This window comes from Borostomias antarcticus (assembly GCF_949987555.1).
Source record: "Borostomias antarcticus genome assembly, chromosome: 11".
Taxonomy (NCBI): Eukaryota; Metazoa; Chordata; class Actinopteri; order Stomiiformes; family Stomiidae; genus Borostomias; species Borostomias antarcticus.
The window spans coordinates 22,710,688-22,732,943 of NC_140244.1; the positions used below are offsets into that span (position 1 = coordinate 22,710,688).

Genomic DNA, 22,256 nt, shown 5'->3' on the forward strand with positions numbered 1-22,256 from the left:
AAATGCCGAAGGTTGCTTGAAAAGTGGCGTACGCATTCTTTTGTACTTACACAGTGTTTATAAATGAGGCCCCTAGGGATTTGGATTACCATTGATATTGGAGCTTCCACAGATTCAGTATATTCCAAGCAAAGTGATATTCCATAAAGAGCAATACAATTCAAACTAGATGCTGTGACAGCAGGACATGATTGGTATTGCTGCATTTGTTAGGTCGAGATCTTTATGCCAGTCCAAACCCTGTGTCTTTGTGACCTTCCCATGACCAGATATGGCCGTTCGAATTCCCCCCCATTGACAATGAACTGGGGGAATATTTGTAGTCGTGAGACTCCAAAAAATGAATGGAGGTGAATGGCCAGCCGTGTTTGGGCGGCTCCTGGACCCGTCCTGTGATTCAAATCCGCTCCAAAATGTAATGGGTTCTAACTTGGACCACGCTACCGCTACGAGTTTCATGAAAATCGGGTAGTTTTTGCGTAATCCTGCTAAAGAACCAACCCACCCAATGAACGAATGAACACACAACACCAAAAACATTATCTCTGGCCCTGTGCTGTCGCTGGGGCAGAGGTATTGCTTGAAAGCAATTATAATATGAATACAGATGGGGAATTAAACTTGTCTCATATTTCATCAGTCATTGCGCAAATTACTTGGAAACACCTGTACCGAAAAGTCTTCGTATGCTCAGAAAATTCCTCTTTAATTTTTCACTTGTGCACTCGGGCCATTGACTGACTAATTTCAGTTGTTTAATTGACAGCGGATGCCATTTGCTGCTGTTTCAGCGTAATTATTAATTTCACGTGCTAATGTCTTCTCACCTCTCTGTAGCTGTCTGAGTTGGGAGCTGTGGACCCTGACTCAAGTCTGTCTCCTGGCTCTCTATGGCATCAAGAGGGGAGATGAAGGCTCTGAACCATGTCCACGCACTCGTACGTCTCTTCCACCTTCCAGAGCCATAAACACAGCTTCTGGAATATTAAAATCATCCATCCAGTCATCCGTGGTTATCACTGCTCTTTTTCCGGCGCATTGTGTTGCCTCTGGGTATGAAATGCGCTATACAAATAAAGCTTTGATTGATTGATTGATTTTCAGCGGCGCATTTGAACTCATCCGCACCAAGGTGTGTACATCATCCGTACTGCAGCGTCTGTAAGGTCGGGCTACAGTATCAGAACACCGGATAATGGAAACATTCTAGAAGGCCGTGCATTAGGACTGAGAGGGGCTTTTGTTCAAATGCCCGCCACTCAGTGACACACCCGTTCGAAGTGGCCTTTCAATCGTCGTTGGCCATCTCTCTCCATGGCAACGAGAGATGGTGAGGCAGCGATAACAGATATCCTTGCCAGGTCCCAGGAGAGCTGGGAGGAGTAGGAGGAGGAGAAGAGGAAGGAGGATCTGGTAAAGGCAGAACAGTTCTGTTCATGTCACTGTGGTCACCTTATCACAGGAATATCCTGTCCCCAGATATAATACTGCAGAGGCAGGGTCATCATTATTCCACCCGTTTACTAGCTTACCTGATAAGATTACCAGGAGCTGAACAGAGGTCTCTTATGGGCCCTGTAAAGCACTTTACAGCCATCTGCAGAGGTGCGCCTTCATTGTGCTTCCACGCCAACACATTACAACATGGCACACCTTTACTCTGCATGACTTGACCGCTTCCCTAGACGCCTGTATGAGTCGACAGCTCCGTTTGGCCCCGTTGTTTAGACAGAGAAAAGTGTTTGACCTGCTCACCACAAGCAGTGACAGGGATTTGTCCTCTCCATTATTATCTCTAATAATAATAATAATAATCCTAATAATAATAATAAGTATTATTATTATAATAAAAATAGGTTTTATAATCACTCACTCACTCTCTCTCTCTCTCCTACCCTCTCTCTCCCTCCCTCTCTCTCCCTCTCCTTCTTTATAAACAAGTCTGAATTATGTTCAGGATCAGTCATTATGTAATTGGGCTGACAAACCAATTTCCAGGACATCTTTCACACCTTATAGCATTTATCAGTGTCTGTGCAGCAGGTAGAACACACACACACGCACACGCACACGCACACGCACACGCACACGCACACACACACACACACACACACACACACACACACACACACACACACACACACACACACACACACACACACACACACAACCAAGAAAAACCTGGGGCTCTGTATTTTATTAGTTCCTTCCATTCTTCTCTCCCCTCCTCCTCCTCACACCCCCCCCCCCTCCCCTCCCTCCCTCCCTCCCTCCCTCCCTATCCTCGGAGTGATGGAGCGAGTGTCCTTCAGCTCTAGCCTATTGTTCTACACACGGCATCAGGGCTTATAGATTATGGCCGCTCTACAACTTTTCAGGGACTAGAAGAACGCGTTATCATCATCCATTCATATAATTGAATACAGTAATACCACAGAACCATAGTTTGCTGGGACTGCTGCGTTCAATTCTGAGCCCAGTGGGTTTCTCAACTGGGTTCTAATCATGTCTGAAATGAAGCTATCCATTCTGATTAAAGAGGAGGAGGCTGATTAAGCACAGCCATGTTGTCATTCCTCTCTCATTAGTCAGTAAGTGTGTGTGTGTGTGCGTGCGTGCGTGTGTACGAGACAGAATGCCCCCGTATCGCTGACGACTTCGTTTACACACACTTGCAGCATGACCGTACCACAACAAAGTAATCCTCTGAGACTTCCCTTTTATTTATAGCATCCTGTGTAGAGTTTAATGGCTTTTCAATTATGAATGCTAGCGAGAGCGAGCCAACTATGTAACACACTAAATTCTCAACGGCAAGGCTGGGTTTAGGTCATGGTGTAGCTTATTCACAAGGAGAACACATCTCTGGGTCATGACCAGGAGCCTGGTGAGAGTCTAAGGAGAATGTTTCAGTATGTTGGCAGTTGCATCAGTATAGAATAGCTTTGAACAGGAAGACCCAAGTGAAAGACTTCAAACCCAGACCTTGTGGTTGGTGGTAGTCTGGGAATAGTGCTAGCACATAGTAGTGGTAGCTGTATGCATTTTCAACAGGCCAGCCTGGCTCTAAGCAACAGTACTACATTTAACACTCTTACTAATGGTAGAGTGTTAGTGTTGATGATCATTGAGGTGAACTGCTCTTGCTGGTCTGTGGAGATGAATGTTGTGGGGGGGGGGGTTAATTCAATAATCAAAAAGGCATTGTACAATTCAGAACAACAGTTGCACAAAACATTGACTGAGCAAATACAAAGAACATACTAAGGAAATTAGAAACAAGATGGAAGTGATGTCACACAGAAACCATTGGTAGTTTTAACAGACTGATTCTATGGGAACGAACTACAAAGTTAGAAGAACAGTCAGGTAGGAAAACAGAAAAAAACAAATGGTGTTGGTGACACATTAGTGAGACTGAAATTTCATTAACAGCGTAAAGGCAATACTGCCAAGCAACACAGTGACACCTGTTATATAGACTAGTGTCTCAACTTGCATTTAAACGATAATGTAAACTTCAAGCATTCAAAGTAAACTGCAGACACTTTCAGGTGGATGAAAATAAAGAGTCTGCACATTAAACATTGAACATGTCATTGGCTGTATAACTCCCATCTCAAATGTACATCCTGTAAACTACTGTCTGCAGACTCTGAACCAGCCCACTCCTCCCTCCACTACTGCTCTGCTTGGCTGTTAATGAATGTGAATGGGAAGTCTTCACAGAACTAGCAACGTTAGGAAATTGGAGAGGAAAGATGTGAAGCAGAAAGAGGAAACTACAGGTGGTGCTACATAACCAATTCAAAAAGCCAGTAGGAGAGCACAGCACATGAGAGGTGGTGGTGGGAGGTGGGAGGAAAGGTAGAGAGGGGGGGGGGGGGCGTGGAAGGGGGAGAGCAGTTGAGGGGGGGGGGGGGGGGTGGGGGGGCGGAGGTCTGCAGTGCAAGCCCCTCTACTGCAGTGCAAGTGGGGGGGCGGAGGTCTGAGTGCAAGCCCCTCTAGTTGTACATAAATTCAGTACTTCTGTCCTCCATTAAAAGAATAAAGGGTAACACTTTATTTGAAGGGGTGTGCATAAAATTGACATGACGCTGTCATGACCATGACATGACACATGACACATGATGACGACTTTGACGTCTAACCCGGGAATCCCAACGTTTCCAATACAAATGGAACACAGCATACGATCATACTTACCAAAACAGGTCTTATGCTTAAAATACATTTTTATTTTTTTAAATGTCCCCTGAGTGTCTCTCTGAGTGCCTCCACAGAGATACATTGTTCTGTTAATTATATACTGTAAATCCTATCATATCATCTTGAGTTTTTTCTCACGTCCCAGAAACCCAGATGCAACCTTTGGTGTGAGAAAGCGCTCAGTCTGGAGGTGAAAGAGTGGTCTTCTCAGTCTGAGTCTCTTCCTGGGAGAGGTTTTCAGGATACATTAGCACACTGGCATGGTCGGCGAAGATGCTGCCCAGTGGATGAATGTGGTGCCCGCCCCCACCAACACACACACACACACACACACACACACACTCACACACACTGGTAGGGACTTCTCAGGGTGCTACCCTCTCTTTATCCCTCAGCCCTGGAAGGACAGCCAGAAAAGAACAGAGGGAGCCTGAGGAGAGCAGACAACTCCCTCAGAAAGACCAGAGATGGCCTACATCTCAACCACAAACTCTCTCTCACACACGCAAACACACACACACACACACACACACCAACCTGTTTCAAATCCTATCCCAAAAGACGCCGTAAGACTCCCAAAATATAACTGGAGAGAGGCAGTCAGTGTGCTTCTCCCCAGTTGATAAACATGAGTAGACACCATGTAGACAACTGGCTTCATCCCACTGGAGAGTAAAGCTGCTTTACTCCACATGCCAACCGCCCCCCCCACCCCCACAACCCCCCCCCAATAGGGCTGTATATCATCTTGGATTTCGCGATACGATACGCATCACGATACACAGGTCACGATTCGATACGTATCACGATACAGAGGTCACGATACAATACGATACGATACGATACGTATTGCGATACACACATCATTTACTGAAAGATTTTAAGTGTTCAAGACTGAAAACTGAATGGCTCAAATGCACTATATAGATAACTCAAACTCAATGACTGGACAGAGAGCTAGCTAATAAATATTTTACATTTGATATCCATGCTTTTTAAACTGTCAACATTGTAGTATTTATGGTTTTTCAAAATTATTTATATGTATGCTTTTTTAACTTAATATTGTAGAATATGCTTTTTAAACTGGATTTTTTTTTTTTTTTTTTTTTTTAATTTTACAGCGCCCGGCTGTATCGATACTCCGGGCTGAAAGATCGATACAGTATCGCGAGACTACGTACCGCGATGCATCGTTGTATCGATACAATCCTACAGCCCTACCCCCCAACCCCAACCCCCCACCCCCCCCTCCAGATCCAGTCACATCAATGATGGATGCTTGTTTCAGCTTTAAATCACCACACGGCTATCTGTCTACAGAGACATCAGCAGAAATCCACTGCTGGGGAGAGCACATACTGTACAGTACAGTAGAGCAGCCGTGTAGCGTAGTTGACCTGTTGACCTGCAGTGGAGGGAGTGCAGCGTTAGGAGAGATTTTCTACATACCTGACCATTCTGGAGCTTTCACATTCAGACCTGCAAAACAAAGGGACACATAAACAAACACTTAACACAACGGCTCAGCAAAGTGGCTCATTATAGTAATTCAAAGGACGAGGAGTGCATGATTAATTGAACAGTGTCCTTTGCTTTGGCAAGTTATGCAGTATGACTGCAGCATTAATTGAGCATACACTGTGTAATATTCCTGTGCCAAGTGATCAATACTATAATAATGGCCTACAGTGAAAAGGAGGCACATCGGTTGCAATGAACAACATTCCATTAGAGAGCGAAAGTGCACACCAGCCCCAGAGGAGAAGCAGTGGGCGATGACATTTTATGAAAAAACAATTTTCAGATTTAAGTTCCCCCAAAAAGCTCATAATGATAGAGGCATAACTCTGGCTAGCCACCAACTGTACAGGAAGTCAGATGCATGTTTCTGAGCTTCTCAGGAGAACCCGTGGCTAAGTTGGTCAGGCTACATCATTCCAGCCAGGGGAGACATAACAAAAACCTTGGAGCTTTACAAGAACCATATGTGTAGGAAACCCTCTCCATGGCGTCTATTAGACTGTTGTAGACTTCTTGAGGAGAAGTAGTTCAGTCTCATATGACATGGTGCTGTAGAGATTTGAATGCGTAGTATATTGTACACTGATTTCATAGGAGTACGGTTGTAGATAACCAGCGCTCACACACAAGTCTGGAATAGCAGAAATGAAATGGTTCTCTGGCCCCATTTGTAGTGCATTTCCATTCAGACTCTTTAAGGTCTGAAACACTGTACCATTCCAGAGGTGTTCTTTAATATGGTAATAAATGCCAATCATACATTAAGACAGCAGACTCTGCACACTTTATTCTCTGGAACACAGCACTCCGGGCCAATAAAACCACTGGCTCGATCTGGCTCCATAATGAGACCCTTGCCTCCTCACGCTCTCAGAGATTGGGCCAGAGAAGGTCAAAAATAAAAAAGCTCCAGTCCCATTTCCGGACTTTCGTACAACGGGAAAAGTAAATCTACAACATGCAGTACGGTCGTGACAGCTTTGACCTGTCCTCATTACGGGCAAAGGTGCATTCATTTGTGAGTAGTGTCTGAGTTCAGGAGATGGTGGTCTATACGGAGATTGAGAAATCCATAAGGAATCGTGTTCAGAATCACCACCGCATTTCGCTGCTGCAGCCTCTCTGGTTAGCATACACCATCAGTACTGTAGATCTCTCTCTCTCTCTCCCTCTCTCTCTCTCCCTCTCTCTCTCCCTTTGTCTCCCTCTGTCTCCCTCTGTCTCCCTTTGTCTCCCACTCTCTCCCTCTCTCTCCCTGTCTCTCTGGCAGCAGTACTATCAATACATATCCAGATTGCTAACATATGGTGTTGTTGGCACAGCAGCATAGAACTTTCCACTGTTTCTGTCAATAAATGATCAGCAGACATCCAAGACCTCAAGTCTTTGATTTTAAGTTGCAATTCAAATCTTCGTGGAGCTGTGAATATAACAGTTTGCTAAAGTCCTCCATGCAGAGCAAACTCGCACGCATTGTGTTGCCTCTGGGTATGAAATGCGCTATATAAATAAAGCTTTGATTGATTGATTGATTGATTGAAACTCGAACCCTGCCGAACATACTTTAATTACACCAAATCGCCATAACCATTGAACTCGCCTGAATTGAAAGCACTAGGTCAATATGATGGCGACAAGATCCATTGAGGCACATAGCAGAGCCTCTACCCAAACCCAATTACTGGACATATCGATTGCAATACTCAGCTACGCCTTTACAGCATGATAGGCCAGCAAGAAACACCCAGAAAGCGCAACCTTGTTGAACGATGAGCGGCACGCTCAATCTCCCGCCCCGACGCGGAGGGAAAGAGCCCTGGACAGAGACACCACTGAACACTCTCTCACAAAGACACCCCTGAACACTCTCTCACAAAGACACCCCTGAACACTCTCTCACAAAGACACCACTGAACACTCTCTCACAGAGACACCCCTGAACACTCTCTCACAAAGACACCCCTGAACACTCTCTCACAGAGACTCCACTGAACACTCTCTCACAGAGACTCCACTGAACACTCTCTCACAAAGACACCCCTGAACACTCTCTCACAAAGACACCCCTGAACACTCTCTCACAAAGACACCCCTGAACACTCTCTCACAAAGACACCCCTGAACACTCTCTCACAAAGACACCCCTGAACACTCTCTCACAAAGACACCCCTGAACACTCTCTCACAGAGACACCCCTGAAAACTCTCTCACAGAGACACCACTGAAAACTCTCTCACAGAGACACCACTGAACACTCTCTCACAGAGACACCACTGAACACTCTCTCACAAAGACACCCCTGAAAACTCTCTCACAGAGACACCACTGAACACTCTCTCACAAAGACACCACTGAACACTCTCTCACAAAGACACCACTGAACACTCTTTCTCAGAGACACCCCTGAACACTCTCTCACAGAGACACCACTGAACACTCTCTCACAGAGACACCACTGAACACTCTCTCACAAAGACACCCCTGAACACTCTCTCACAAAGACACCCCTGAACACTCTCTCACAAAGACACCCCTGAACACTCTTCCTCAGAGACACCCCTGAACACTCTCTCACAGAGACACCCCTGAACACTCTCTCACAAAGACACCCCTGAACACTCTTCCTCAGAGACACCCCTGAAAACTCTCTCACAGAGACACCACTGAACACTCTCTCACAAAGACACCCCTGAACACTCTCTCAGAGACACCCCTGAACACTCTCTCACAAAGACACCCCTGAAAACTCTCTCACAGAGACACCACTGAACACTCTCTCACAAAGACATCCCTGAAAACTCTCTCACAGAGACACCCCTGAACACTCTCTCATAGAGACACCACTGAACACTCTCTCACAGAGACACCACTGAACACTCTCTCACAAAGACACCACTGAACACTCTCTCACAAAGACACCACTGAACACTCTCTCACAGAGACACCACTGAACACTCTCTCACAAAGACACCCCTGAACACTCTCTCACAAAGACACCCCTGAACACTCTCTCACAAAGACACCCCTGAACACTCTCTCACAAAGACACCCCTGAACACTCTCTCACAAAGACACCACTGAACACTCTTTCTCAGAGACACCACTGAACACTCTCTCACAGAGACACCACTGAACACTCTCTCACAAAGACACCCCTGAACACTCTCTCACAAAGACACCCCTGAACACTCTCTCACAAAGACACCCCTGAACACTCTCTCACAAAGACACCACTGAACACTCTTTCTCAGAGACACCACTGAACACTCTCTCACAGAGACACCACTGAACACTCTCTCACAAAGACACCCCTGAACACTCTTTCTCAGAGACACCCCTGAACACTCTCTCACAAAGACACCCCTGAAAACTCTCTCACAAAGACACCACTGAACACTCTTTCTCAGAGACACCCCTGAACACTCTCTCACAGAGACACCACTGAACACTCTCTCACAAAGACACCCCTGAACACTTTCTCACAAAGACACCACTGAACACTCTTTCACAAAGACACCCCTGAACACTCTTTCTCAGAGACACCCCTGAACACTCTCTAAAACCCCATCATGGAAAGACCTCAAGGCCTGGACAATAAAAAGGCCAGTATGTCACCATTGAGGCAGGAGAGCATGGACCTCCACAGTACTTTCTCGCTGACTTTCTCTGGAACAGGTAACATCTTTCACTGGGGCTAGCTAAGGAGGGAGAGCTCATAGGGTTGGCGGTTTGAATTCCGTCTCCTCCTGACGACATGTCGAAGTGTCCTTGGGCAAGACACTAAACCCCAAATTGCTCCCAATGAGCAGGCTATCACCTTGCATGGCAACTGCCACCAATAGTGTGTGTGTGTGTGAATGGGTGGCCCCATTATATACTGTAGTGCTATATCCAAAGTGCTTTACAAGTGTAGTCAATTTAGCATTTACCATTTTACATGACTTGGTAATTTTGTATTCCCATTCTAGATAACTGCATATGTGTCACAGCTGCTTCCTAAAAGCTTTCAATTCCAGCGCCGTGTACACCTACAGTACAGTATGAGCTTAATAACATGAATTTAAAAAAAACTCCATTAGATATTAAAACAGGCGAGGAGCAAGGAGGAGGGTATTTACAAAAACAATCCAACATTCTGAGATTGAACATTACTCTGAAAGACTGAATCGACTTTGCAGAAAAAAAAGCAATGTTCCTTATTGGGCTAATGAAAGGAATAAATCCCTGGCAAGTTCATACATCTACTGTAAGTACTGTACAGTGGAATCTCCCATGCCTGCAGGAGCGTACAGTCAGTGGAGGCTGGCAGATTACTTCTGAAACCCTATTTTCTTCTTCATTGCCCTACCGCTGTAGGTTCAGGCGTGCCTTCAGGTGCATCCCATAATTTCCTTTCAATAATGCATGAAATTCCAGATCCCATTGGAAGTATCATCCTACAGGAAGACCTGTAGCCACTGCCTGGTGGCTCCCATGGCTTCTCATGAAGAACCAGGATCTCTGGTGACAGGGGGAGGATTTCAATCAAGCTGTTTCAGGAGGCTAATCTTTCCCATCTCCACTGTTACACTCTTGTTTTGTGTGTGATGTGTGTGTGTGCGTGTGTGTGTGTGTGTCGTGTGTGTGTGACGTGTGTGTGTGTGTGTGACGTGTGTGTGTAACGCAAGTGTCGTGTGTGTGTGTGTGTGTGTGTGTGTGTGTGTGCGGGTGTGTGTGTGTGTGTGTGTGTGTGTGTGTGTGTTTAACATGTGTGTGTGTTCAGAGGTGCTTTGTGAGGACCGCTGCTTCCTGTGGGGGAGGAGGGGAGAGGAGGACAGGGGAGGATACATCCACCAGGAGGAAGAGAGCAGCTGACTCAGATTGGATCAATCTCCCATTCTGCATTAGTAAGCGCAACTGGACACGACTGCAGAAATGCACTCGGCCACTTTCTTGATAATGGCTTCCGGATTTCCTTCTTTCCAGTTGTCTGTGGATAATGCCACACAGCCAGTGCACACCCTCTCCAGTGTGGACAATCATTTGATCATATAAATACAAGTGAACAAGTCATTTCTGAATCTAATCATCAAAAAAGGCTATGCGAAAATTCATTATCATGAATTTCACTGTATTAATTGATGTTGGCTTTCGTTGCCTCCCAATGCCCTCCATTCAATTTCAGAGACTTCCTCCTGAAGCTGTTTATTTTGCTTGGCTAGTTTCAACGCCGACCTGCAGAGTAATTAGACACACATTATTTGTTATTCGGCTGTGAAATATTTTACAGGGGTTGAACCTTGAAGGCCAAACAAGCCTTCTAGCGCTTCATTAGATAAACTCTCATTATACCACCATGGGCAAGAGGAGAAAAGAGTCTGGAATGATAAAAGAAGCACGATGGTGGCTACTTCCTCTTCCTCCCTGGGTGCGGAAATCGGGTAATGGGTAATTACCATCTGAGGTGCATGATTGGTGATTAGTTTTCCCCATAAAAGGGCTATTTTCATAAGTGTGTGCATGATGAGTATTTTTGCCTGTGTATTCCAGCATTTGGGTGTCAACCACACTGATTAATATGAACCACTGATTCTTAGGGGGAATATATTTTGCTGCTCTTGCACTTTGGCTTCAACACTAGATTATTACGTTATTAGTATTAGTGACTTGTTTAGAAAGGAGATACACTTGTGAGTTGCGAGTAGTAGTACACTGACTACGCACATTCAATGCAATTATTTTAAGTCGCTTTGGATAATAGCATCTGCTAACTGACTGTAATGTAATGACGCAGCTTAACTACATTATTTTTGTTTCAAAACCATTCCACTCTGCTTTCCATATCTGAATTCATCACACCACAGTCATTTTCGGGGGGTGTGTTTGAATGGTGACCTACAGGACTATGAGGCAGCTAGAGAGCTGTGATGACGAGACAAAATCCTGTGAGCTATACTGAATAAAAATATGGAATCGTCGGAAAAAAATGTGGGATTTACAAGACTTTTAATCGAAAAACAGAAATGGAAATGTACTTTTTTTCCAATTTGGTTGCTTTTGTTCCACTTCACAACAATGTCACCACATGATCAATGGCTTGAACTCCTGTTCAGGAACAACAGTTCCCTCATACTGGTTCTCCTGAAAACATAGTTAACCTCAGAATGTTTCCCACACATTCTCGCCGCTAACATCGATTTCTCTGACACGGGACACTTCCCAGTATACAGCCATGCGACAAGCCATGTTAATGCTATTCTGCCCAGCTTCTCTGATTGTGTGTGTGTGTGTGTGTGTGTGTGTGTCTGTGTGTCTGTGTGTGTGTGTGTGTGTGCGTGTGTGTGCGCCTATGTGCATGTCTGCGTGCGTGCGTGTGTCTGTGTGTGTGTGTGTGTCTGTGTGTGTGTGCGTGTGTGTCTGTGTGCGTGTCTGCGTGTGTGTGCGTGTGTCTGTGCGTGTGTGTGTCTGCGTGCGTGTCTTTGTGCGTGCGTGTGTCTGTGTGTGTTCGTGCGTGTGTGTCTGTGTGTATGCGTGTGTGTGTGCGTGCGTGTCTACGTGCGTGTCTTTGTGCGTGCGTGTCTGTGTGTGTTCGTGCGTGTGTGTGTGTGTGTGTGTCTGCGTGCGTGTCTGCGTGTGTGGTTGTACCAGCTCTTGGAGTGCAACTCCCCCATTCTCCATCCACTGAGAAAATTAGGAACATTCATCATAGCAGGCTTCAGTGCAGCCCCAGAGCCTGTGCCTAGTTTACCCTATCACCCTATCACTGAGATCTAAATGATCTGTATTAATCAACTAGTAATTATAGAGAGCTGTGCCTGGCTAAGCAGTTAGAATGAGAGTGTGTAATGACGGTACCCTGTGTTGTGTTTGTCATGGCGCATTCTAATTATCCTTCTCTGGAGAGACACTCTAGCATGACGACCGCCCCGGCGTACCACCTCAGAAGTGGAGCGGTTGACTATAATCCAAACCCGGAATACACACACATACACACACACACACGCACGCAAGCACTCACACGCACGCACGCTCACGCTCACACTCACACTCACACACACACACACACACACACATACACACACACACACGCACGCACGCACTCACACGCACGCACGCACACGCACACGCACACGCACGCTCACGCTCACGCTCACGCTCACACTCACACTCACACTCACACTCACACTCACTCACACTCACACTCACACACACACTCACACACACACTCACACACACACTCACACTCACACTCACACACACTCACACGCACACACTCACACACACTCACACACACACACACACACACGCACACACACACACGCACACGCACACACACACACACACCCTCTTTGTCTTTTTGACACAATGAGAACAGTCACTTTCTCATTCATCCATTGTCATTGCTGTCCACTGTCCCGCCGCTGTGCATCGGTAGTCAATACGTGATTTAGGCAAGTTTCAAATCTGATGGAATGAAACCTTTAAGAATTGATACCCTGAGCCGGGTCATCAGTATGCTTGTCAGGCCAGCGGTCATGCCTTTATTGACAAACTGCTGGAGAATGTTTAATCTCTCTGTCTCTGCTTCATTTAGCACATACACGCTAAGCAGAAATCTGCCCTTTCCCTCTCGAGACACGTGATCCATTTGATCACGTTTCATAAACTGAAGAACGCACAACCCATTGGCTACGTACCGTAACTGTTAACAGCTTGACTTTGCAACGATGAAATGTATCAAAATCACCCCTAGTCATTTTCCCAGGGAGAGATGTCTGCACAGTACGTGTCCAGCACGCAGATTCCTCCTTTGTGGAACCTTAACCTCAACAAGCACCTGCCCTAACAAAGCCTGCTGAACGAACTGAAAACCCCCATGTCCATTTCCTTTTCAGACGCATTCCGGAATATATAGCCTGGATTGTGAGCAGCCTTCAGACGGTGGTAAAGGACAAGGTAACAGAGAGACTAGCTTCCTCTGACAATAGAGAACGTAAAGAGGGGTTGTATCTCACCGGCCGGTGTGTGAGGGCTTTCCACCAAACTGCTACAGTCACAATGGCCGCACAATGCATACTGATGATGCACACTGTGACTAGACCTGTCCTACTGTAGGAGACGACTCGCGAAGACGCAAACACAGCCGTCCAAACAGAAAGAGACTGACGCCGCTTTGCCGGTGGGGCTTGAACTCTGTAACTTTGCAAAGTCCCAGCGAGTGCCTCAGACTTGAGATTTTGTCGACGTGCCTCAGAAGCAGACCGTTTTAAGAAGTTATCTGACAGCTGATCTCGATGCCGACTACGAAGCCCCGATATGGTTGGTTGGTCTTCTGTGTTTAGTTGTTGACTCAGCCCTCCCCCTCCGAAGCCGAGAACCACAGACCGGTCTCGCTTTTGGCAAGTCGGGGGTGGCAGCGGCTCAAACCAGGTGCTCCATAACCATTACAGCCTATTGTACAATCAGCCACATCAGCAGCTTGAGAAAGTTGGGAGAGGGGCTGTGGGTTAGATCGCCAACAAACGAAAGGCAAAAAAGACCTATGAATAACCGAAATGATGTTTCCTCCTTCCGACATGTTTCATTGGGAGAAACATGTAATCAAATTATCTGTGGTAATGTCATGTGACCATGAGCCGTGGCTTAATGCTGGTCAGAGTTAGGGTATTAGCTGCCATAGAGAGAGAGCAAATCCACATCTCTATTAAATTCTGCATTATCAAATCCTCTATAATGAGAATCAGGCCTCTGAAATGAAAGGGTCTATCTGTCAGTCAGTCAAGCGAGCACTACTGCAGGAAAGACATTTTATCCGAATACAGACCGAATACACACAGATATGAACCCCGTGGACCCGCCTCCCTATCACATTGTGCCCACTAGACAAGTCAATCAGGGAGAGATTATCACTTTAAGCTCAGTGGTGGCCGTGATAGATGGCTGAAACGAAATCGCAGTACACTGCATAATATCTTGTCCCCGGTATGTTATTCAGAAAGCGGGCTTATCAAATGTCACATGGAATGAATCACAGAACCCACCCCCCCGCCCCCAAACCCCCCCCCCCCCCGACAGTCTGGAGTCAAGCGGAGGCTCTGGCGCTAGAGCTGGGCCTCCCTGCAGCACGGCAGCCCGGCCCGGCCCACCACCCCTCCACCCCTCCACCCAGCCCGGCCCGGCCCACCACCCCTCCACCCCTCCACCCAGCCCGGCCCACCACCCCTCCACCCAGCCCGGCCCACCGCCCCTCCACCCCTCCACCCAGCCTGGCCCACCACCCCTCCACCCAGCCCGGCCCACCGCCCCTCCACCCCTCCACCCCTCCACCCAGCCTGGCCCACCACCCCTCCACCCAGCCCGGCCCACCACCCCTCCACCCCTCCACCCAGCCCGGCCCACCGCCCCTCCACCCAGCCCGGCCCACCGCCCCTCCACCCCTCCACCCAGCCCGGCCCACCGCCCCTCCACCCAGCCCGGCCCACCACCCCTCCACCCCTCCACCCAGCCCGGCCCACCGCCCCTCCACCCAGCCCTAGATCTAAGAGGTCTCATTAAAACATTCATTAGCCGTCCTCAGGGGGGCGGCCCGCCACATCAAAGCACACCCACCGGCCTTAACTCTTGTTTTCATAGGCCTGATGTTCCGAGCCAGAGGTCGCCGGGCCTGGCGGCCGTCCAGGGCCGCTCGCAAAAGGGGAGGGTTCGGGGGGGAGGGGGAGGGGCGGTCCTGAGTGTGTGTTAAACTGCACTTCATTAAAATATGAAACCTGGTGAGCTGAATTTGTGTGGGAGCCGCAAATTGTCTTCGGCCATTGCCAGAGATTTATAGGAGAGGCTGAATGCAAATCATTCCTGCATAGACATTAATCTAGCTGTGGGATTTCATTAAGGTTTTTTCGAGAGAGAGAGAGTGAGAGAGAGAGAGAGAGAGAGAGAGAGAGAGGGAGAGGGAGAGCGAGAGAGAGAGAGAGAGGGAGAAGGAGCTCGTGGCCTCATAAATTTGGCCTGGCACACTGATTGTTCAGCAGATCGTGGGGTGAATGAGTGTACGCCCAGAGACACAGGAAACAGCTTTCTCTATCATGCTATTATTTCCTGCTTGAGGGGTCCCGAACATGTGCTAGAGCTGTTGGGATGGACCGCGGGTGAACTATTTATGAACCTGCCAATCTCCAACGCGGGCCAGCCCCTATCCACGGGGTTTAAGGACAGCCCGGACTCTGTTAGGCTGCAAATTACAGCAAAAGCAGCCAAGAGAGAGCAAATGAAGGGATAGAAATAGCGCTGTATGAAAACGTCCTGGAATGCTAGAGCCTTATAATGATGACGCCATGGCCATGAGTCAAATAGATTTCTTAACAGTACCCTTTCCAAAATGAACACCTCAAAGGACTGTGTGACCAACAGGGACCAAAACATAAAATGAATAACAACACAGCCACGTTGTAAAACGCTTAACTGTGAAGTGGAATCCAATCAAAAAGCACTGCTACACACAGCTACGTTTTTCTCCAGGAAGAGAGAAGGTGACACAAAGCCTGGGATCACAGCATAATAGGGGTTATGCCTGACTGTGCAGATTATAAGATTATACGATTATTATGTTTTTACCACAACTGAACATTGTGCTTTTCCCATAACATTCATTTTCCACTCCAAGCTTGTGGGCTCAATGTAGTTCATGTTTTAAACATTATTTTGTGAAATAATGACATGTTGCCTGTGTTTCAGAAATAACAAATTACAAGTCAGCTATTACACAGCAATAGGATTTGGGATTCTTTAGCTGAGGGCAAACAATAACCTCCTGATCTGTTCGGTTTCAGGGCCACTGAGGCAGTCATTTGTTACAGTATCAAAACATGATCACTGACAGTTTGATTGACCGTATTCACGTAAAAGATTTTAACCTGAAAAACACCTGAAAGTGACCATGAGTGCAAATACACAGCATTCCGAAGGCCGGCTGAAAAATTGGCCGCTACACTCAATCCATCAGTATTTTTCACTTCTTACAACCAGGCGAACGTGGTAGAGCATGTTCAATAGCGCACAGCTGGCAGCATGCTACTCACAGAGCCACGGCGCTACCCACAAACCCCCGAGTCCCGGACCCTATATCAGCTCTGACTAATGTTCATATGAGCTCCATTACAGCATTGCCGAGTAGAGCTCTGGAGCGAGCTATGATTTGTCACACTGTCCATCAATATTTCATTAACCAAGAATGCTTTTCATGTTTGTTTGCTTGCCGGGTTCCATGCTGAATTCAAAATGGCAGCCTGTCAAGCCCACCCCAGGGCGCTCTCGTCGTCTCCCCCGCCGCCCGACGCCGACCCCGCCTCTCGCTCGGCGACGCCAGGCCACAGTGCGACTCGCCATCGCCCACGGCTACGGCTTCACATCGCCAGTCATCAGTGAGATACAGTACAACCGTCTTGTGCGTACAGTACTCAGCGTGTCTAATTATCCAAGTGCCTCGTTGCACAATACTCTAGGGAGCTTACGTCTATTTGTGTACACAAGTGCCGGGTTCTACTTTGGCGTATTCCGGGTTTGAGGAGCTATCTCTGCAGTGATCCATGTCAGGATCTTAAATATTTGTTGAAAGCATGTTGGCTAACCGGCCTTGGGGGGGAGGGGCATACAGCCTGAATGCTAAACGGAGAGTATGCAGCAGAGATAAGAAATTACATCTCCTAAACCATTCCGCCCCAGGGCCCCGAAGGGCATGTTCAGAGCAGAGAACCCCAGCACTCCAATGCTGCACGCAATAAAAAGACATCCAGAGAGAGCACAGACTACACATTCACAATTCGCTCAAGGACACTTATTCCTGGGGTTATAATTGTTTCATTTCGTTGGGGGTAAAGGTTTACTGTCGCTGAGAACCTCAACCGTCTGTGAGAGACAGAATAAGAACCAAATGTTTGAGTCGGTAAAGTGCTAAACTATCCACAAAAAAAAAAGACTCGTGACTTTGCTTTGCTGCGTGATCGCTGACGAAGCAGCCTGATTGTACAAGTTTGTTTACCTGTCACTCGGAGGCAAACTCTACGGCGGCAACAAGCACGGAAGTGCTGCTGACCATTTTAAGAGCCCCTAGTATGGAAAGTGCACACAGTAAGCAGCAGCAAGGCTCCTCTCTGATTCTAGAAGGCTGACAAGGCAGGTAGAAGGTTTAGGAACCACAAGATCAGGAGCCACTCTCACCGTATGGCTCCTACATTAGGGGTGGGAGACCGATACCTCACTCCTCATTCCCTCAGAGTGTGCGCGTGTGTGTGGTGTGTGGGTGCGCATGCGTGTGTGTGTCTGTGTCATGCAGACATCTAGGGGCAAGGGTTCATGGACACAGAGCAGGGTCACTAGCTACTGGAATGATTTCCAATACCTGTGCGAGGGCAGTGACTCAGAACCTGACAGTCAGTGCTGCTCCACAGCGCTCAGTGCAGAATCCGCTCAACACAATGTTGACTTGGCAACACAAGATCCACTATCAGTTACCCCTCTTATTTACTGTTCATTGGTCTGTGTTTTGGAAAGGAGTTGAAGCGAAATAATGTTTAATATTGCGCAAGTGGTGGAAAAAGGATGATCCAACAGCAGTTTGTCCTTTTTTCTGCTCTTGGCTGGATCAAGCTGCATTTAAGCTAAAATAGACGGCCAGAAACAACTCACAAACAGATTTACTACCTCGAATTATGACATTCTCTGTTATTTCTCTGAGGTAATGAGATGAAACTTAATCATTTTCAACTTGTGTTCTCACTTCCAGTGTATAATGAGCCATCTTAGCTTAAAGGGCAGGTACACCATTCAAATAAGCTCCTCCATATTGCAAAACCCACTGCAGTCTTGCTCTTCTTGCAACATTTGTAAATTGCTCACCACACTTATATGGCATTTAGAATTCTGCAACCAGCCATAAAACTCAATTCATATTAATAACCGCTGTCATATTTCATCAGGATCACCGTGTAAGCACAAAGCGCTAAACGACTAGCACTATACGGTCATCTCCCAGAGCTAAGTAGCGCCCAGACACTGTGACCATGAACAGATAGATGAGGGGGGCAGATAGAGGGCGACTCTCCAAAGATATCATCATCATCATCATCTTCATCCTCATCATCGTATCCGCCATGCTTGGGTAGGTGTAATGTATTTAAGAACCACGCTAAAGGTCAAAGGCAGAGTATGTCCTCATCTCACATCACAACAGCTAAGACATATATGCATGAGTCACCCACTCTGATTGGCTGCGTCACGCATCTTCATGACTCCGACGTGCCCTCAGAGACAAAGGTCGGCCGTCACGGCCACCAGATCCCGCAGGCTTGTCAGACGCTGAGAGGAGTGACTGCAGGTCAGGGGCCATTAGGCACATAATACCAGCCGGGAGAGGACTTTAAACCCAGCAACACACAGACAGACGTAATCCTGACAGCCGTATAGCTCAGCTCTGATACCAACCTCTGCCCTGCCCTAAACTTACTGTCCCTTAGAGACCCGACCGGTCATCCTAACATTAACATGAAACACACGGGACTAATTGCATAATTGATCTATCCCAGCTACGCTCCCCTTCCATAGTGCTTGTACCGCATCCCATAAATACCCTGGATTTACATTCTGGCCCTCCACACATGAGATCCACTTACAAGACTTGCTGAGGCTATGCTAGCCTGGCATGGGTGAGACCTCAGTTGAGGTTACGAGGCGCGGAGTAACACACTCCATATCCCCAGCAGACACGAAGAAGAAGTAGTTTAGAAATAGTTTCTTTATTGTCATTGTGCAAAGGTACAACGAAATTAAAATAGGCTCAACTTAGGTACGCAGGACAACATACAACAATACAAACACATCACACAGTAGTAAGAATATAGGCTTTTATATGTTCTTACTGTTGTGTGATGTGTTTGTATTGTTGTATGTTGTCCTGACATGTTGAATGATAGCCTGCAGTGGGGTAAGGAGAGGCTGAGCTCATGACAAAGCAGATACCACTAATTGGTGGAAGTCCTGCAAATCATTACATTTCAGAACAGACTGTGGGAGAGAAGAGAAAATATCTATGCAGACTGCAGAGAAACCATACGGGGGACTGTCTGTACTGAGCAGTGATTCGTTGTAACGTACGTACAGTACGATAAGCAGTCATATATCAAATCTATTTTTGAACTTGATGGATGCCAGCCGGATGTGTGATAAGGCTCAAACGGATGAAATGTTGTTATTGTTGTTGCTTCCGTCTGGGCGATTCTCGCCGTCTCGCCCTTTTCTGTGGAGTGCATTGTGTTCCCTCTGTGTATGAAATGTGCTACATAAATAAAGTTTGACTGACTGACTGACTGACTGACTGACTGACTGACTGACTGACTGACTGACTGACTGACTGATTGATTGATTGATTGATTGATTGATTGAGGAATCAATTGATTGATTGAAGGCTTAATGTACTCAGAGGGCATCACAGTTGTCCTCTAACACTCTCTGGTTTACTTAGCTAGTAGGGTTAGTAATGAGCATAGTTAGCTTAGTAGTTAGCATACTACAAACAAGGCGGTGAGCAAGTCGTTGTACATGGTGCAGTACCTATACTGTATCACAAATAAATATCCTTGAGTATACAGACAAGGTGACGGATGACAGTACTACTAAAATAAATCAAAGAGTGACACCATAGATCCACTGAATATTGCGTGGACATTTTTCATATGCCATATTTTTCTGACTGTGTCATAATGAGAGTTGAATGTCCAGCCCGATCTAACCCCCAGCAGGTGCATTCAGCTGGCTACAGTATCTCAAATGGTTTCCAGGACATAATTGGGCTGTTATTGCACAGAAAAGAGCAACGTTTTTCTGTGCAGTGCTGCGCGTAAAGCTGACCATGTTCACAACACATCTCAGATCTGAACGAGAAAACAGTGTTGCCACGGCAATAGTGTGTGCAGTATTCAGTTATAGGCTACTGGGCATTAATAAAGCGTGTTGTCTTGACTGTAGCCCTACGCACGTGTGCAATGGGCTGTTTTGGACACATCGTGTTCATTCGTTGGACGTTAGGAGCGTCACAATGAAATGGCATATTAGAGATGATTTCACCATATTCTCAACTTAATCAGGTCTTCAGAAGTTCAAGTGTAAAGTGAACAGTGTGTCTGTCAGCCTTCATCAGTAGTCTGTATATGCAGTATGTAGATACTGCAACGAGTGCAATAAATACTCTTACCTTTCTTGGGTGATGTTTTCTTTTATAGCGCCCAGCGTTACGTGGCTGTTGCCCTGCAGGAGCCGGCACGTAGCCAGATGCCGCTGGTATTGCTCCTTCAGGCAGGCGTTCTCCGCACACAAGTCAGACACTTGCTGCTCCAGGTCCTCGATCCTGTCCTTCTGTCTCTCCAGTAACTCCTGTTGGGTCTCGATTATTCTATTAAGCTCTTGCAGATACTCTGCAGCCCTTGTTGGATTCTCGATAGGGGTTTCCATCTCGCCGTGCAATTGGGTTGCCTTTTCTCGCAGCCGCTTTAGAACTTGCGCGTTGGCTACGCGCGAATTTCCCAAGCGTTGTGCCTTTTGCGCCTCGCCATTGCTTTCATGTAGACTAGCCTTGCTGGTGATGGTTGAATGAGAGCTGGCTGAAAATAGTTTCGAATGGCATGCAGGCAGTGGACACTGCGTCCCAGAGTCAGTGAAAACTAAGCTTCCAATTCGCACCGCATAAGGTACAACGCATTTAACCCCATCTCGGCTCAATTCTTATCCTTCTGTCAACTTATCGTGCTCACGTGAAGGCAGTGTAACGTCCCCCGCACCTCGCCGGATCTGTATGATGTGTTCTGTCCTCTTGCTCCACGTTGTACCAGTGACTTTTCGTAAACAGACGCTGTTTGTCAAGTAGGCGGGGTTTTCAAGTTTTATGATCCGCATGTAGATGCCGCTGCAGCATGGAGGCAGAAGGTGGAATCGAATAGCAGAGATGTCAAAACAACGTCTTATTTTCAACCCTGAGGGGGAATGGGATCCAATCGAGAGCTGAAATTTGATCAAAATGGGTTATTTGTTCCACTACATTGCACTAATACCTTCACACCTTAACCACCACCTCCTGCCCCCCCCCCCCTCTCTCTCTCTCTCTCTCTCTCTCTCTCTCTCTCTCTCTCTCTCTCTCTCTCACACACACTCACACTCACACACACACTATCTCTCTCTCTCTCTCTCTCTCTCTCTCTCTCTCTCTCTCTCTCTCTCTCTCTCTCACACACACACACCATGACATTGTATGAAATCACTGGTCATGAATGAAGATGCTTTAAGATTTATGAATGTTGACTGGAGATTAATGACAGTGTCCATGTCACAACATTGCAAAGTGTTACTGTAGCAGGAGCTTGGCAGTGACAGTGTGTCAAGAGGGGCTGCATTCAGGATTCAGACACTGGTCGTATCTTTCCACATACAGGTCCAGTGAGACAGCACACTGCAGCAGAGGTGTTCAACGCCACCGGGGTTGTGTGTGATGCTGGATTTGCTC

General features: G+C 46.9%; 1 protein-coding gene across 2 annotated transcripts in view; it reads right to left on the reverse strand.

Moving 5' to 3' along the window:
* iqsec1a (IQ motif and Sec7 domain ArfGEF 1a) overlaps positions 1 to 21,500 on the reverse strand; it is a 108,517-nt gene extending 87,017 nt beyond the window's left edge. For both annotated transcript variants that reach the window (XM_084445518.1, XM_084445521.1), the window contains exons 1-2: positions 20,955 to 21,500; positions 5,662 to 5,691 (exon numbers count right to left, since the gene is read on the reverse strand). In XM_084445518.1, the coding sequence (XP_084301644.1) occupies positions 5,662 to 5,691; positions 20,955 to 21,211 (287 nt within the window). In that variant the 5' untranslated portion in view covers positions 21,212 to 21,500. The remainder of the gene's footprint in view (positions 1 to 5,661; positions 5,692 to 20,954) is intronic.
* Between the last annotated feature and the right edge of the window lie 756 nt (positions 21,501 to 22,256).